This window comes from Akanthomyces muscarius, assembly GCF_028009165.1.
Source record: "Akanthomyces muscarius strain Ve6 chromosome Unknown contig_18, whole genome shotgun sequence".
Lineage (NCBI taxonomy): Eukaryota > Fungi > Ascomycota > Sordariomycetes > Hypocreales > Cordycipitaceae > Akanthomyces > Akanthomyces muscarius.
The window spans coordinates 2,309,767-2,325,000 of NW_026611618.1; the positions used below are offsets into that span (position 1 = coordinate 2,309,767).

Here is a 15,234-nt window from a genome sequence, read left to right on the forward strand (position 1 = left end):
GAGGTTGTGGGATTGGATTGCTTTGCGGAAAGGCGAAGTGGATGGACGGAACGCTCAAGGGGTGGATGGATGGACAAAACAATGACGAAACACACAAAAAAAATTCGAGATTACAAATACCCCTCCCCTGGTTTGGACGCGGCGTTGGATGGATGGATGGATGGAAAATGCGTTTATGAAAAACATGGCAGTGAGACCAGGGGCTCACGTACTCTTTGCGCGGGCAGCAGTTATATATAGCGAGGCGAGGACATTTCTTGGTGTTGTTATCCTAGAACTTCGATCTTGACTTTTTATTCATCATAATACTTTTTATGGTCGCTTTTGAATCTATTTTGCCTTCTCTACGACTCGGTGTTTTTACACGCGATCGCTATCAAAGCTCCACCCGCCCTCTGCCATCATCAGCAACCACTCTGTCGGCACTGCGCCTTTTTACTACAGCTAAATGACAGATGTTTTTCTTAGTCTTCATCAGAAACTACATCGCGATCAGATACAGTCTATGGATGCTTCCGAGCCAAATACGCCACCACCGCCTGAAAGATGCCGGTGACCAACGACCCAACACCTGGCAGCAGCGCTACCACGAATCCGGCCATGGTGATGATCATGACGTGCCGCCTACCATTCTTGCGGTACAGTGCGAGTTCTAGCCAGGCGTCGGGCTGCGGGGTTTCCGTCTCCTCGTACAGGTCCTCGAGGCGCTCCGCCAGGCACATGTAGCACATGGCCGTGGACTCGCCACGCCTGCGGACCGTGGCTGATTCGTATAGCACGGCGTTGGGATCGAAGCCTACCGAGCCAATAAGGGACTGGATTAGGTGCCGTGAGTGTCGTTCCGATAGCGGGAAGAGAATCTGCTGGGTGGAGGAGAGGGTTTCGAGCAGCGGCTGGCGCGGGAGTATGTTACTTGAACACAGGCATTACTGCGGACACATGGAAGAAGGGCGACGATATGGTCGTACATGCTGTCTATTTGCGATGACTCGTCGTTTTTTGAGTCGGGCGCATCCGGCAGCCTTTTAGAAAGCTGTAGTTGCTCCTTCAGAAAGGTAGTCAGGTGGAAAATGTCCAGAATTCTGTGCTCGCGATCGAACGGCAAATGATCTCGCAAGTCGTGTTTGAGTCGCAACGTCAATTAGGCATCTTCTTGAGCTTAGAAGCTCTTAATACGACCTCGCCGTCGCCAAATCTGTCGCGATTTCCATCGCTGATGCCGCTGGACTGTGTACGTTTCGGGAACATGTCATAGATGTAATGGCAAAACGGCACATGGTCTCGCTAGGGCGTGCGGAAGCGGCCGAGCTCGGGCGCGCCAGATGACGTGAAGCACCGCGATAATAGCGAGTCCATTATAGTAAGCACCTTCACTGTGAAGCAAATAGCTGCGCGTATTGGGTCGGAAAGTAAGGTACGGTTCTCCGTGATGGCGACGGTGAGTTGACTTCGTGTCGTGCTGGGAAGCACCCTGAGGATATGAATGGCGGCGAAGAGATCCTCGTGGATCCTGAACAAGCGCACGAAGTGGAAGATTTGAGGAAAGACTTTTGTGTCAAAATCCTTGGAGGCGGCCTGAGAAGGTTGATGGTGACGATGAATGTTGCGGCTATGGCATCAAGGGACTGGAAGGATCAGAACGCGCTCTGCGGTAAGCGCCTGCATATTTCTCATGGCATGATGACGCGAGTTTCAAGTTAGGTTGCATCATCATGGTAACAACAGGGACCGACTGTTCTCTTTTTGGCCTGACTGCCGGTCACCCAGTTGATAGTCATAAATTTGCGCCAACATGGTACTCCCCCTCAAGCATCCGACACCGATGATCAGTCTGAAGGCTCAGTCGCGGTGCAGATGAAGACGATTCGACTGGGACGGCCGGCTCCAGCGTCATATTCGAAGCATACTTGAACGCGCATTCTGAAAGAACAGCCACCATAGATATTTTTGAGGATTATATTGGGCCTGTTACGCGTCACTCGTCCCAGCAAATTTCCCCTGACGCGAACTGCGACTAGGCCCTGATCGCTTTATACCAGACTACCTCGCTACCTAACGTGCCGGATAATGAAACTGAATCATCAGTGTTTGAAAACTTGACAATACTAGAGGCAACAAACACGGCCACTTTAACGAGGCGGGGGGCTTAGAGTAGTCGGCTAGCTCACAAGACATCGGGCCTGTTTATGTCACCAGGCAGAAGACTGGTGCAGACGATGGAATTTACCCCAGGCCGGATCAAGTCGGTATGCCTTTATAGCCGGGGCTTCAAGCTTTCGAATCAGACCCAGATCTCATTCATGGCGACTCTGGTGCATGAATCGTGAACCCTAAGAACGGGCATGTGTACGGTCACTTGGTCGCCACTGATGCCTTTGGTGAAGACTACGTGGTACACATACAGAAGTGTCTACGAATCATTCAAAGATACTAAGCGCTACAAAGGTAAATCTTACATCCAGAGAAGGTGTAGACCGCCATTTATTCCCTACGACTGTCAGATAGCGGCTAGCACGAAGGAAGGGATAAGAGATCGCGCATAGATATAGTAACTACAATAGTATGACTCTATTGTTCACTGAAGAGAGAACCCTCCACTCTGTGCCCCCGCAAGAACTACGCACTCTTATAGCGGCTTCCTCACATGTGACACGGCCCGTGCCGTGACACTTTCTGTAAACCATGACGCTTGTCCCTTCACTGGTCCCAGAAAGCGACATCCGTCAGACCTACCACAGCACTAGCTGGCGAGGGACGGAACTGAATCAGGCTGTTGGATCCCCTTCGAGCCGCCCTGAAGACTATTGAGAGCCCAGGTGTCCTCGTCTGGCCATTCATCGTCGCAGGTGTTGCCGCGGTGGACGGCGTTGCGCTCGACGGAGATCTTGTGATGCGTGGCCTGCATCGTATCTGGAACAATCCAATCCCCAACTGAGGAGCACTTTGGAGCATGGAAAGCTTCAGGGATTTTGGGACTCGGATAATAATGGATGGGAGGACTGTTGTAACGAACCTCCAGATGAGGCGGGGCAGAGTATCTCAGTGAGATAGTAGCAGATCGAGGAGGGGGGGAATGCACGAGGAAGCCGGGTCCAAGTCGTAGCTTCTATGGATATTTCAATTTCCAATTTCCCGCGATACTTGTGAAGCCCACCATAGCCTCTTTTGTGGTCATCAAATTATTATCAGGTGGAAGTACGGCCGAGGAACGGAAGGAGGTGATCCCACACACTGGGTCTCGTTGTTGAGCTTCGATGGTTGGGGCGTCCAAAAAAAAAGAAAGTGTACCGTCGCACTCTTCACACTGTCCGTTTCCGTTTGGAGTGTTAAAAGAAGAAAAACAGATCCGGGACAGGTTGTCTGCCATCGTGTCACGCGCCGTTATGCGGTCTGCGCTGCGCGTCTGGCCGCCGAATCAGGGCCAGTGCAGGCAAACTCCAGACACGTGCCACGACTTTGTTCGCCCGGTTTCTGCGTCTTTCTTTTCCTAGAGAAAAATGGTCGGGGCAGTACGCAGGAAAAGAAACAGGGCTGAGACATGTATAGCAGAACAAACATGGACATGGGGGGACGGGGCGGGAGGGGCCGCCTCCGAGGCAAAATGTCAAGCTACTTGAGAGGTAGCTCCCTGCGTGAGGTCTCAGGACGTGCATATTAAAAAGAACAATAGAAAGAGAAATACATGGTTGAAGGACTGTGGGTGTATATGAGGCGAGCTGTTGCGTCCATGGCTGATGTGGCGGACAATAATACATTCCTTTATCTGCAGAGCATTGTCCTTTTCGTTTCTTTTCCCTTGCCAGTTGTGTCGTCCTCGAGATACCATAGAGCTTTGTTCAGCACCATGTACTCTATATCGCTCGCTGCCGTGGTCTGGAGCGTCGCGGTCGCGGCGGCCGCTGCCGCCGCCGCCGCATCCGAGACCACCTTCTCCCTCAGCGCCGTGCCCAACAACAGCACACGCATAAACCTCGTCACCACCTACGCGCGGCTCTACCACAAGTACAACATGTCGCTCCCGGCAACCCTCTCCTCCGTCCTCCAGCACCAGCACCGAGCCCTCGCCGCACGCGGCGATGCCGGCTCCGCCATTGCCTACCCGAGCTCGGCCAACGACGGCGAGTACTTGATCGACGTCGACGTCGGCACTCCGCCGAAACGCTTCCGGCTCAACCTCGACACGGGCTCGAGCGACGTCTGGGTGTACGGGTCCGCGATCCCCAAGTCGTTCCTCAAGGGGCAGGCGCAGTACGAACCGTCTCAGAGCAGTACGTCCCGGCTGGTGCCATTCGCAGTGTGGCTGGCGGGGTACATTGACTTTGGCTTTGTCGGGGGGGCCGTCTATAAAGACACCGTATCGGTGGTGGCGGCGGAGGGAGACGGTGGCGGGCTGACGGTGCAGACCCAGGGGCTGCAGGTGGCGGCGCTGGTGGCGAGGAGCATTGTTCAGGACGCGGGTATGGATGGTATCCTGGGACTCGGGTTTGATAAGCTCAACTTTGCGTTTCCAACAAAGCAGAAGACGTGGTTCAGCAACATTAAGAAGCGGCTGAGCGCGCCGCTGTTTACCGTCGACTTTCAACACAGAAAGCGTGAGTCATTCTGCGTGTACAGGGATGTAGGACATGTGTGGACGTGAGCTGATGGCTGTGCTGTAGAGGGCAAGTATACGTTTGGGTATATTGACAAAGCCGTCGGCCCTGTCACTTACACGCCCGTGGACGCGAGCGCGGGCTACTGGACGTGGACGTCGCCCGGCTACGCCGTCGGCAAGCAGCCCTTCAAAGCGCGCAGACTCACCGGCACGCTAGACACGGGCACGACCATCGTGATCCTGCCCGCCGACGTGGTCGCGGACTACTACGCGGGCGTGCCGGGCACGACGTACAGCGCCGTCGAGCACGGCCATGTTTTCGACTGCGGCGCGACGTTGCCAGATTTTACGTTTGGCGTAGCACCCGACACCACAATCACCATTCCGGGAACGTACATCAAGAGGTATGGGGCGGACAGCGCGCCAGGCAAGTGCATAGGTGCGATGCAGAGCGGCGCGGGCGACATGGTGGTGTTTGGGGCGCCGGCGCTCAAGGCTGGCGTGGCGGTGTTTGATGCCGGAAATTTACGGATTGGCTGGGCGAACAAGACGTTGATATGAAAGGGGGCGAAAGAGGCGAGAGAGAAGAAGATGGCCGATGGTTAGGGGTGGTTGAGATCATCTTGGGGCTCTTTTTCGTTGTTCTGGCGAGTCGACGATGGTGGGATGTGCCGAGTGGAACGAGTTTGTGGCTTGTGTTAGTGCGCGCCAAGTTTTGGGTTAGGTTTTTGGGTCCTGTCGAGGGGAGACTGGTGGCAGGGAGCGGGATTTCCGCAGTTAAATTCAAGGTTATTATGGGCGCAGATGGGATGTGATGGGGAGTCTACCACAAGGCAAGCCCACGCGCGGATCAGTGGGCATTGGAGTTGAGGCAATAGATGTTGCGCATCCTGAGCCGATCTGTATTTAGTATACGTAAATACTGTCGTTGTACGAACTGAGCATTTTCTTCTTCCTTACTGTCGCTGGTTTTGTCTGCATGCACATTGGGTTGCGGGCCAAGCAGGCCCGGAAGATATCCATGAGTCCATGACAAGACGAGTGCACGATGGGGACGAGTTGTAGCTGAGACAGCCAGACAGCATCATGCGTTTGGGCAGGGGGCAGAGTGGTGGCGCCAAAGTGCATGAGGCTTGACTTTCCCCGCAGTACGAATGGAGATGTGGGAAAAGCGAGTCGAAACATTTTTCGTCGTAGAAACAATTCAGCAGAGAGTGTGATCGAGCCAGTAAAGATCTGGTAGCGGGGGGGGGTGAGTGGTACGTTACTTAGTAACGCATGCTGAAAGAAAGATGAGACGAAGCAGGTCTTGGCAATCAAACGAGGGACAAGGGCGCCGAAAACTCAGGTAGAAGGTGAGACATAGCTGTACCGGTATCTGCAATGGATATAGCAGGATACGCAGAGCAGATCACGGCCAACCAGTAATGACTGGCGGCAAACGCAGATACAATACGAACAAGATGAAAACAGAGCTGGATGGAAGGGCGCACGAGTTTCTCGAGTCGACCGGCACAAGATTGCCGAGAGGGCTTGGCGATATTGCCCATGTCGGCCTAGCGTTGCGGCAGCTGACCGCTTGGGGCTTACTGGTAGCCGATGCAGGGAAAAGCCCTGCTGCCTGCCTGCCTGCCTGCCTGCCGCAGGAGGGGATTGATTTTTATGCTGGGGGGCATGATGTGCTGCTGCGCTGCAACATGCAGCCAGAGTATTCCGGGAAAAATCGCAACGTGCCGCTTCATCTTCGTCTTTGTGGTTTCCCCTGGACGCTTCTCGGGTGTTGTCCACATGCAGCTCTGGCCCAGGTCGCGATACTGTTGAAAGCCGCGCCACATGGTCTGTGGAGACGCGACAATGGAGGACAAGCTGGGGTAGGCATGGTGGCATGTACAGAGGTTGGTAGTGGCTGCCCAGCAGTGGCAGCTGAACAGGTTTCGTTACTGGATGTATAGGGAAAGGCTTGTGTGTAGATAAAAGCATCGTCACAAAACAGCTTCGTAATGATTCCATACGATGCGTTGCCTGTTTGGTCCAGCTCTTGCCCGTCATGAGTAAAGACGAGTTTTCCGCAAGATTGAGTTTACGCCAGGCAGGCTGCAGCTGCCCGTTTGCCATACTTGTACAGCGGCTCTTCCAGAAAAGAAAACCCCGCGGAACGACCTGTCAGTCAGCCTGCATGGCAGCAACGGCAAATACATTCGGCTATTGATGGAGTAATTAGCCGGACCAGAAATCAGTTCGGTTAAAATCGAATTATGGAGAGCGAGCTTTGCCTACGGCCTAGTTATTCCGTACGTAGCAACAAGCACCAAGGGAATTGGCCAGAAATGCGTCAACACTTTTTTTACCCGCCCCCGCAGCCGGCGCCGTGTTTTCCAGCGGGTCAACTTCTCCAAGTGATGAAGTCCCCCCAGGCAGCTCCCCCTCCCCAAACCCGCCAAGGATCTTCCAAGATTTGCCCCGAAGAGCGACGCCACCGTGATCATCCTAGGTAGCCCACACCACCACCCGGTGGCTTTAGTTATTAGCGTGCTGTAGCCTGTATGGGCGCGCACCCATGTCTCCCCACCACCCAGCCCGTCCAATCCTGCTCCGCGCAAAGAGACAATGCCGTCGCGGACTCTTTACGGATCATGTCCGTTGCTGTTGGACTCGCTCGCTTTGGCCTTAGTAGGATGGGCCACAAGCTCTGGATTGACCCCAATTTCGTTTCGCAACCAAGGTGGGCAGCGTGCGTGCCAACGTGCTAGCTAGCCTCGCGAACAGCTGGACTGGTCGTGGACCACTAAGTTACCTAGGTGTCCATCCCCAAATCCCCCAGCTCCCAACTACTTGTATCGTCTACTCCCCTCCACGCTCGGCTCTACGGAGGTCCTGCTCCCGTTTTTCTCTCGTCTTATCTCTGCTCTCCCACCACTATCTGGGTCATCTCGTCTGCCTCACCTACTTCCAGCACTGGAAAGAAACCTCTCGTCTGCTGCCAGTCGCAGCCATCGCAACACACCCGCCACTATGGGCCATCACGATGTCATGTCCAGCCAGGAGCCTGGCGCCAGCTCTCCTCACGAGGGCATGTCCGCCGGGACCTACCTCAAGACGCGTCTCACCACTCTCCGCCCGGCCATGCTCGACCTGCCCAACCCCATCAGTCTTTTGCGCATGCTCAACGGCCAGCAATGGGCCTTTTTCTTCATTGCCTTTGCCGCCTGGGTAAGCAAGCCAGCCAGCCTATCCCCGAGCTGCTTGCCAAGTGCAAAAGGCCCCCAAGCTAACCTAGCCTTTCTCGATAGACGTGGGACGCCTTTGACTTTTTCACCGTTTCCCTCACCGTCAGCGACTTGGCCGAGCAGTTTGGCAAAACAAAAACCGACATCACATGGGGCATCACCCTCGTCCTCATGTTCCGCTCCGTCGGCTCCATCGCATTCGGTATCGCCAGTGATCGCTACGGTCGCAAGTGGCCCTTTGTCGTCAATAATCTACTCTTCATCGTCCTTGAACTAGTAAGCCGACCCCCGGAATCCAGTCATTTTTTACTCATCTGTTTTTTTCTCTCCCCTACTCGGTTGGTCATTCGTAGTCGGGACGTACTCTCTTACGCGCCAGCGGGTCGGTTTGACAAAATGGCGTAAAGCCGCCGGCTTGGCACGATCTCTTGGCCTTGTGACAGAATGACGCCACGGCTCCGATTCGGCGAATTCCCCGCGCCAGGGCAATTTTGCTGACAATCTTCGCAACACTCTAGGGAACCGGGTTTTGCCAGACGTATCCTCAGTTTTTAGCCTGCCGCGCCCTTTTCGGCGTGGCAATGGGTGGCCTCTACGGAAATGCCGCCGCCACCGCGCTGGAAGACTGTCCCGAGGCGGCCCGCGGTCTGGTCAGCGGCATGCTGCAACAAGGTGTATGTTAGGTTCTTCAGGCGCCCGAGGGTTTTATGAAGTACACTCCCGCTAATTAAATCACCCCCAGTATGCATTCGGATACCTCCTTTGCGCCGCCTTTGCCCGCGGCCTCGTCAATACCACCTCGCACGGATGGCGGCCGCTATACTGGTTCGGTGCTGGCCCTCCTGTGCTCTTCATCATCTTCCGCCTCATGCTACCCGAGACGTCCGTCTACCGCGAGCGTGAAGCTCTCCGTGAAGAGGCCAAGCGCAACGGCTCCAACGGCGCCCAATCGGTCGGCTCCGTCTTCCTCAAGGAGGGCAAGATTGCCATCCGCAAGCACTGGCTCCTCCTCACTTACCTCGTGCTCCTCATGGCCGGTTTCAACTTTATGAGCCACGGCAGCCAGGACCTGTACCCGACCATGCTGCAGAACCAGCTCTCGTTCAGTGCCAACAAGGTTACTGTTACGCAGGTCGTCGCCAACCTTGGCGCCATGACGGGCGGCACCGTCGTCGGCTTCCTCAGCCAGTCGGTTGGCCGCCGCATCAGCATAATTGTCTGCTGCATCTGCGGCGGTGCGCTGCTGTACCCGTACACATTTGTACGCTCGACGTCGGTCATGGCCGCCGCCTTTTTCCAGCAGTTCTTCGTGCAGGGCGCCTGGGGCGTCATCCCAATCCACCTGATGGAGCTGTCGCCCGGCGCCTTCCGCACCTTTGTCGTCGGCACCTCGTATCAGCTCGGTAACCTCGTGTCTTCGGCGTCGTCGACGATTGAGTCGCGCATCGGTGAGCGCTTTCCGCTGCCACCGTCGGCATCGGGCCAGTCGCGATATGACTACGGCCTCGTCATCTGCATCTTCATGGGCTGCGTCTACGGCTACACCATGCTTCTCACATTTCTCGGCCCGGAGCACCTGCGCCGCAGCTTTGATGTCGAGCACGACCACGACGCCCAGGAGGCGGCCGGATGGGATGCCGTCGCGGCCGCCCACGGGCCCCGCGCCAGCGATAGCGACGAAAAGTTTGCCCGACCCCACCGCAAGGGCGAGCATGACGAGGGGTCGCCCGCGTAGCAGAGTCCGATAGATACCACAGCTTGATGATCTTAATATGTACCCATTTTTTTTTAAGTTGCCAACGTTGATAACAGACCACAACTAGATTCAATCTGTGACTTGATGGTCATGATGAGAAACAATGAATTAATTCTTGTTCATGTGCTACTTTGATACACTAATGCGCACGGACGTAAGGATGCAACGGTACTTTGATAGACTGGCATGCTTCGACGATGAATGCAACGTACAATTGTGGTTCCCGACTTGCCGTCCCGGGCGTACGATGAAACCCAAGACTGCCGACTTAACCGTTACAGAGTAAATAAATAAATCCAAGCAAAAATTCGCTACCCATTCCCAAACAAAGGAAAACATGTCATAACCCGTTCTACTAATATGAGGGCTGTATATTCCCCAATGCTTTCAGGTTTAATCGCGACGGCCGTGGTGGTGCCCGCTGTGCTTCTTAAACTTGTGCTCAATAAAGTTGGCTCCGATCGCGCCCGCAATCGCCGCGCCCGTCGAGCCCAGGAAGCCGGCACCCGACTTGTGCGCCGCAAAGGCCGCACCGCCACCGCCGACAAGCGTGGCGCCGAGGCCTTTTTCGCCGTTGGGGCCGTCAGGGCCTCCAGTGCCTCCAGGGCCGTACTGACCACCACCGTTGGGGCCGCCGTAGGGAGCACCCATGCCTTGGCTATTGTTGTAGCTGTGATTGCTGTTGTTGTTGTTGTTGTCGTATTGAGGCTGCGAGCCGCCGTAGGGAGCGCCCGTGTTGTAGCCTGGCGCGGGGGAGTGGCCCCGGTTGTCGTATGACTGCTGCTGCTGAGGCGCGGCGTAGCTGGGCTGGGAATGGCCGTAGGCGCCTGGAGGCGCGGAATTGTTGTAGTTGTGGTTGCTGTCTTGGCTGTAGCCGCCATTGTACTGTTGCGAGCCCGAGGCGTACTGAGCTTGTTGGGGGTAGCCGCCTTGGTTGTAGTTGGGCTGGCCGCCATAGGGAGCGCCGCCGCCGCCGTAGTAGTCTTGATTGGACATTGTGTATGAGAGAGAGTGCGTGTTGAAGTGGTGGTGCGGAGAGACGAGCTTATTAATCGAGCTAAAAAAGCAAACTCGATTCGGTACAGGTGATGATGAAAATAATGAAGAAGATGGCAAAGAAGTGTGGTAGGGAGGAAACGGGGAGAATAAATAAGCAGCAGGAACTAAGCATTATGCACAATGATGACGACTGGCATTCCCATGTAAGCTCCGAGGAACGTGACGTGACCCCCCGCGAGGCAGCCTGGCCAGTGGCAGAGCTATACTAGTGGTGGCGCAGCAGCGACATGCGGCGTCGGCGTGAGGCTTGGCCTCTTCCCAATCCCGGCCAGGGTCTTGGCTTCCAGGTGTCCTCCAGCCACTAATTGGTCAACACATGCCCAGGCTTCATGGAGAATTTCCCGCCCACGCACCGCCCCGACGAGTGCGGCGCAGCAACCGACCCACCAGCTCAGGCACACGTTGAGCCAAGCTCTTCCGTTGTAGAAAGGCTGGACCCGGTGACTTGTTTCCTTGTCCGCCTGTTCCTAAAATTGGAGACACTCGGCACTCGGGATCGGATATTCTAGAAGATGCACGCAACCGCCGAGCATGGCAAAAGTCCGATCGTATTTGGCATCTGCTGCTGGGCAGCGACGACGTACCAAAGCGTAGGTACGCAAGGGTGTCTGTGGTCGTGGGCGCCGCTGTGGCTACTGTAGGTACAAGACAAATTGACGCTAATAACAACTACCAATTACTTATTGGGCTTCTAAGGCAGGCCAAAAGGCTTCCTCCGCCACCAGCAGCTCTCGCCACTTGGTCAGGCCGCGCCGCAGTAGCACCTCCTGCATCTCCTCGCCCTGCGCCCGCACCGCCTCGTCCACAATGACCCCCAGCCGCGCAACAAAGGCCCCAAAGTCGGGGCTTGTCCAGTTCGCAATAAACTCGCGCCGCACCGCACCGCCATCTTCATCATCGTCACCTCGATCATTTGACTCGTCCATGTGCGACTTGGCCCACGTCCACGCATCTAGGTAGCACTTTTCCGTCCCGTAAAACACCACCGCGCTCTCGAGCCACGGAAGCGGCTCTGCGCCCGCCGACAGCCCGTCAAAGAGCGCCTCGAATCGCCGCAGGCCTTCCAGCTTGGCCGACGCAGGTACGCGGCCGTCCTCGCCCGTCGGTAGGTTGATGTCGATGCCGTAGCGCGTCGCAGTCTCGACGAAGAACCCTGACTCGCGCTGGATGTTGACCAGCGCGTCCACGGTCCACGCCAGCAGCTTCGAAGCGGAGTCTGTGTCGTCGTGTGGCGACGGCGGCGTGGTTTGCGCCAGCGGCAGGAAGCTGAGGAGGCGACCGGCAGCGCGTACGTAGCCATGAATGTACAGCCGGTCGTTAGCAAGCCACCGGCCGAGCGTCGCCTTCGACAGCGTGCCCGAGGCGGCGCGCCGTAGAAACGGAGACTGTGTCGCGCGCTGGAAACCTGCGGGGTCCGCGGCGATGAGCGCCTTCGTAAAGGACGACATGTTGTAGAGTACGGCTGTTTGGCGGTCAGCGACGTCAAACTGCCCTATGATAAGTTTTGAGGATGTGCCTACCTGCTAGCACAACGATAAAAATGTCGCAAAGGAAGGGACTCCAACGGTATAGCCTTGAGATGGCTTGCGCATAGGTGTGCGAGGTGTAAATTAGTAGCTGAAAAGTGGACGCCTCGCTGCGGTTAGAGATTCAGCCTCGGCGAGGTCGCATTGATTCCCCCTCGACCGCATCACTCAAAGTGATGTGGCGATGAGATTCTCTATTTTTCGCATTCGAAAACGACCGGATTGTGTCTCGATAACATCTAGGAATGATCGTTCAGCTACACGCTGTTTAGCAACATGGATCCCCTTTCCATGTCCTTTGGCATCGCTGGTATTCTGCCGCGCATTGCAAAGGTCACCACCACCGCCCACCAATACATTGATGCCCGTTCCCATTGCCTAAAAGACGATTACGTCCCTCATACTCGAACGTAGGTTTCTCTGAAGTGCCGCCAGCAAACTCGAAGAGCTACTTCTTGGTCAAGGTCTATATACATCCGACATCAAAATCGACCAGGCATCCGTCCTGCTGTCGTGCTCCACCGCCATCGAGGTCAAGCTACCGGAGCTACTCTGGAAGCTCACCCATGAGTTTCACCAAGATTCTCGGCCTCTTCCTGTGGCCGCCAACGGGAAAGGAGCACATCAAGACGGTCGGCGAGGTGCGCAGGGTTTCCGCCTGGATCCATTTTGCGTTGTCAGTTGACGGATAGCTGCTGGCGTGGACGTCGAACAATTTTGTCGCAGTGCTCCCGCAGCAGCTAGATCTATTCCAGGCGGTGCGCCAGTTGGACGCTTAGACGACGGATGTGCAGCGCGGTACAGAGGCAGGCGAGGGTGCTCGAGAAGGGCTGGGAGCTCGACAGCAGCAATAGAGTCTTGGATTGGATGTCGACGGCAGAGTACGACGCGCGACATTCCCTCCTGCAGCGCGCAAGGGCCAAGGATATGTGACGGTGGTTGCTGCAGAGCTGGGATTTTATAGAGTCGACAGATGGGCGCGTTCCGCGTGCTCCGGTGTAACGGAATCCAGGACTACGGTAAGATATACTGGCATAAGCTAATGCATGAACTCCGAACGAGAAGAGCGCGCGCGGTAACAGGCGCCTCTGGTGATCGTGTCCTGCATTCTTTGCCAGGCCTCGAGCAGCGTCCTGAGCTGCCTGCATCGGCAAAGAAGCGGTATATCACGCTTAGCAACTAGACGGCCGGCGGGTTCGCGAATACGATCAGATCCTTCAAGAAGTGGTCCAAATGGCCGAAGTACCGTATATTGTATCTGACGCTCCAGATGAGAGCGAGGATGTCAAGTAGATGCTGGAGCTCATAAATGCGCTAAAGGGGAGCGCAAATCAAGATTGAGGCGCAGCTGAAGACATTAAACGATGTGTTCTAGAACAGTGGGATACCTCTTATATCTATCACATTGTCAATCAAGGGTTTATAGACTAACTCGCTGATAAGCTAACTTAGAACGGTTATAGAATGTGTAATTTCAACATGAGCGGGGTCAAATCCTTTGCAGACGACTTAGCTGTGCTATAGGGTAAGTACTCTAGAATGTAGCGAGGGGAAGTTGCGTTACCTGCGTGAGGTATAGGGTAAGCCACTCTATATGGTAGCCTGTATGGTGGGAGGTACAGGGTAAGCTATTTGAGATGCTACCCTAGAGATGATGAGAGGTATAGGGTATTTATGCGGAAAAGAAAAGTTGGCCCACGAGTGCAGAGTGGCGGGGAGGGAGTAGCTCTGCAGCTGTAGGACCTATAGGGGGGGGCTTGGGAGTTACGTATAGGGTAGGTAAATCCAAAAAAGTTGTTAAGAAGCGCGATAACGCCAGTCTATTAGTGGAAGATGACTTTAGTAGTATAGGGTAGGTACAGGGTAGCGCCTACCCTGGAGCGGTATAGGGTAGGTCTAGGGTAGCGCCTACCCTAGAGTGGTACATGGTAGGTATAGGGCAGGTACGGGGTAGGTACAGGGTAGCGCCTACCCTAGACTGGTATAGGGTAGGTCTAGGGTAGCGCCTACCCTAGACCTCCGACTTTTAATGCATTTTCCTCTATGACTAGTAGGTGTATTGAGAAAAAGAATAGGTTGGCGGCCTTTTTAGGCTTGGCTCTATCTAGTAGGCTCCTTTTCCCTCTTGCACCACGTGCCGTCTGAAAGTTGGATGTTAAGATGCTAGTTTTCCAAAAAGGTACCTGTTGCCCACACTGGTTTCGGCTGACTTGAAAGGTTGGAAGAAGTCCTCCACATAACGATCCGCAAGAGTAAGTAAAACATAAGCCTAGACCCATGAGTGTGTGTATTAGGGCCTGGAAGAGCCGCTGCTAAGAGGAATCACCTGTGTAGGCACTGTGGCGCGAGATATTCGCGGAAGAGTGTCGAGGTGTAGGGTAGGTACAGGGTAGCTCCGACTCAAAGTCGCTCCAGCGCACCCGTGAGTGGAATTCTGGGCGAGAAACTTGCTGGGAGTATAGGGTAGGTATAGGGTAAGCCGCAGGCTGTTGCAGAAATCCAGTCTAGACGCGATTTGGGCGTGTTTTGGTGTTTGGGTACAGGGTAGGCGCTACCCTGTAGTATAGGGTAGGCGCTACCCTGTACCACCCGACCTAGCCCAAATGAAAAACAAAATACATGGGCGTGTGCGCGCCGATTTATCATGCACGATGGCGCATTGCAACCAAGTCGGCGGGTGCGTTGTGTGGCAGGAGTCTGGAACATGTGTCCGTGAGTCGATTTTTAGCAAATCCCATACAAATGAATTTTGCGGAAAATCAAAAGCGGCCCACGAGCGCTGCGTGGCGGGGGCGCCCCACCCAAGTGCTCGCAGGATCTATGAGAGCGGGCGGCCCAACTGGGTCTGGGAGCAATTCCAGCACAGCGACGGCGCCTGCACTCCAGGTATCCTATCTGATAGACAACCACTATGCGATTCCTCCGGCGGGTTCGAAGAAATTCTCACTCGCAGGGGGCCTCGTAGTGGGCGTCGACTTCCACGAAACCGGCTGCTCAGGCTTCACGGCGTACTGGAACTGCTCCGAGGCGGCATGGGCTCACGCCTCTTGCCGCCGAAGAATGGGTTCTGTG

At 55.3% G+C, this 15,234-nt stretch overlaps 6 protein-coding genes across 6 annotated transcripts; 2 read left to right on the forward strand and 4 right to left on the reverse strand.

The window, feature by feature from the left end:
- Positions 1-503: 503 nt before the first annotated feature.
- Positions 504-970, reverse strand: LMH87_009233 (uncharacterized protein; the record flags this gene model as incomplete). Its single annotated transcript, XM_056202533.1, has 2 exons — positions 504-796; positions 931-970. 2 exons carry the CDS (start codon positions 968-970, stop codon positions 504-506), a joined length of 333 nt encoding a protein of 110 aa, XP_056057086.1.
- A 1,770-nt stretch (positions 971-2,740) lies between these two features.
- Positions 2,741-3,175, reverse strand: LMH87_009234 (uncharacterized protein; the record flags this gene model as incomplete). The annotated part of the gene is made up of 3 exons (XM_056202534.1): positions 2,741-2,941; positions 3,014-3,106; positions 3,155-3,175. The coding sequence occupies 3 exons, from the start codon at positions 3,173-3,175 to the stop codon at positions 2,741-2,743; spliced, it is 315 nt and encodes a 104-aa protein (XP_056057087.1).
- Positions 3,176-3,844: 669 nt separating this feature from the next.
- Positions 3,845-5,155, forward strand: LMH87_009235 (uncharacterized protein; the record flags this gene model as incomplete). The annotated part of the gene is made up of 2 exons (XM_056202535.1): positions 3,845-4,592; positions 4,659-5,155. The coding sequence occupies 2 exons, from the start codon at positions 3,845-3,847 to the stop codon at positions 5,153-5,155; spliced, it is 1,245 nt and encodes a 414-aa protein (XP_056057088.1).
- A 2,451-nt stretch (positions 5,156-7,606) lies between these two features.
- On the forward strand, positions 7,607-9,556 carry LMH87_009236 (uncharacterized protein; the record flags this gene model as incomplete). The annotated part of the gene is made up of 4 exons (XM_056202536.1): positions 7,607-7,804; positions 7,885-8,097; positions 8,340-8,495; positions 8,564-9,556. 4 exons carry the CDS (start codon positions 7,607-7,609, stop codon positions 9,554-9,556), a joined length of 1,560 nt encoding a protein of 519 aa, XP_056057089.1.
- A 414-nt stretch (positions 9,557-9,970) lies between these two features.
- Positions 9,971-10,573, reverse strand: LMH87_009237 (uncharacterized protein; the record flags this gene model as incomplete). Its single annotated transcript, XM_056202537.1, has 2 exons — positions 9,971-10,436; positions 10,485-10,573. 2 exons carry the CDS (start codon positions 10,571-10,573, stop codon positions 9,971-9,973), a joined length of 555 nt encoding a protein of 184 aa, XP_056057090.1.
- Positions 10,574-11,316: 743 nt separating this feature from the next.
- Positions 11,317-12,830, reverse strand: LMH87_009238 (uncharacterized protein; the record flags this gene model as incomplete). The annotated part of the gene is made up of 3 exons (XM_056202538.1): positions 11,317-12,098; positions 12,157-12,272; positions 12,727-12,830. The coding sequence occupies 3 exons, from the start codon at positions 12,828-12,830 to the stop codon at positions 11,317-11,319; spliced, it is 1,002 nt and encodes a 333-aa protein (XP_056057091.1).
- Between the last annotated feature and the right edge of the window lie 2,404 nt (positions 12,831-15,234).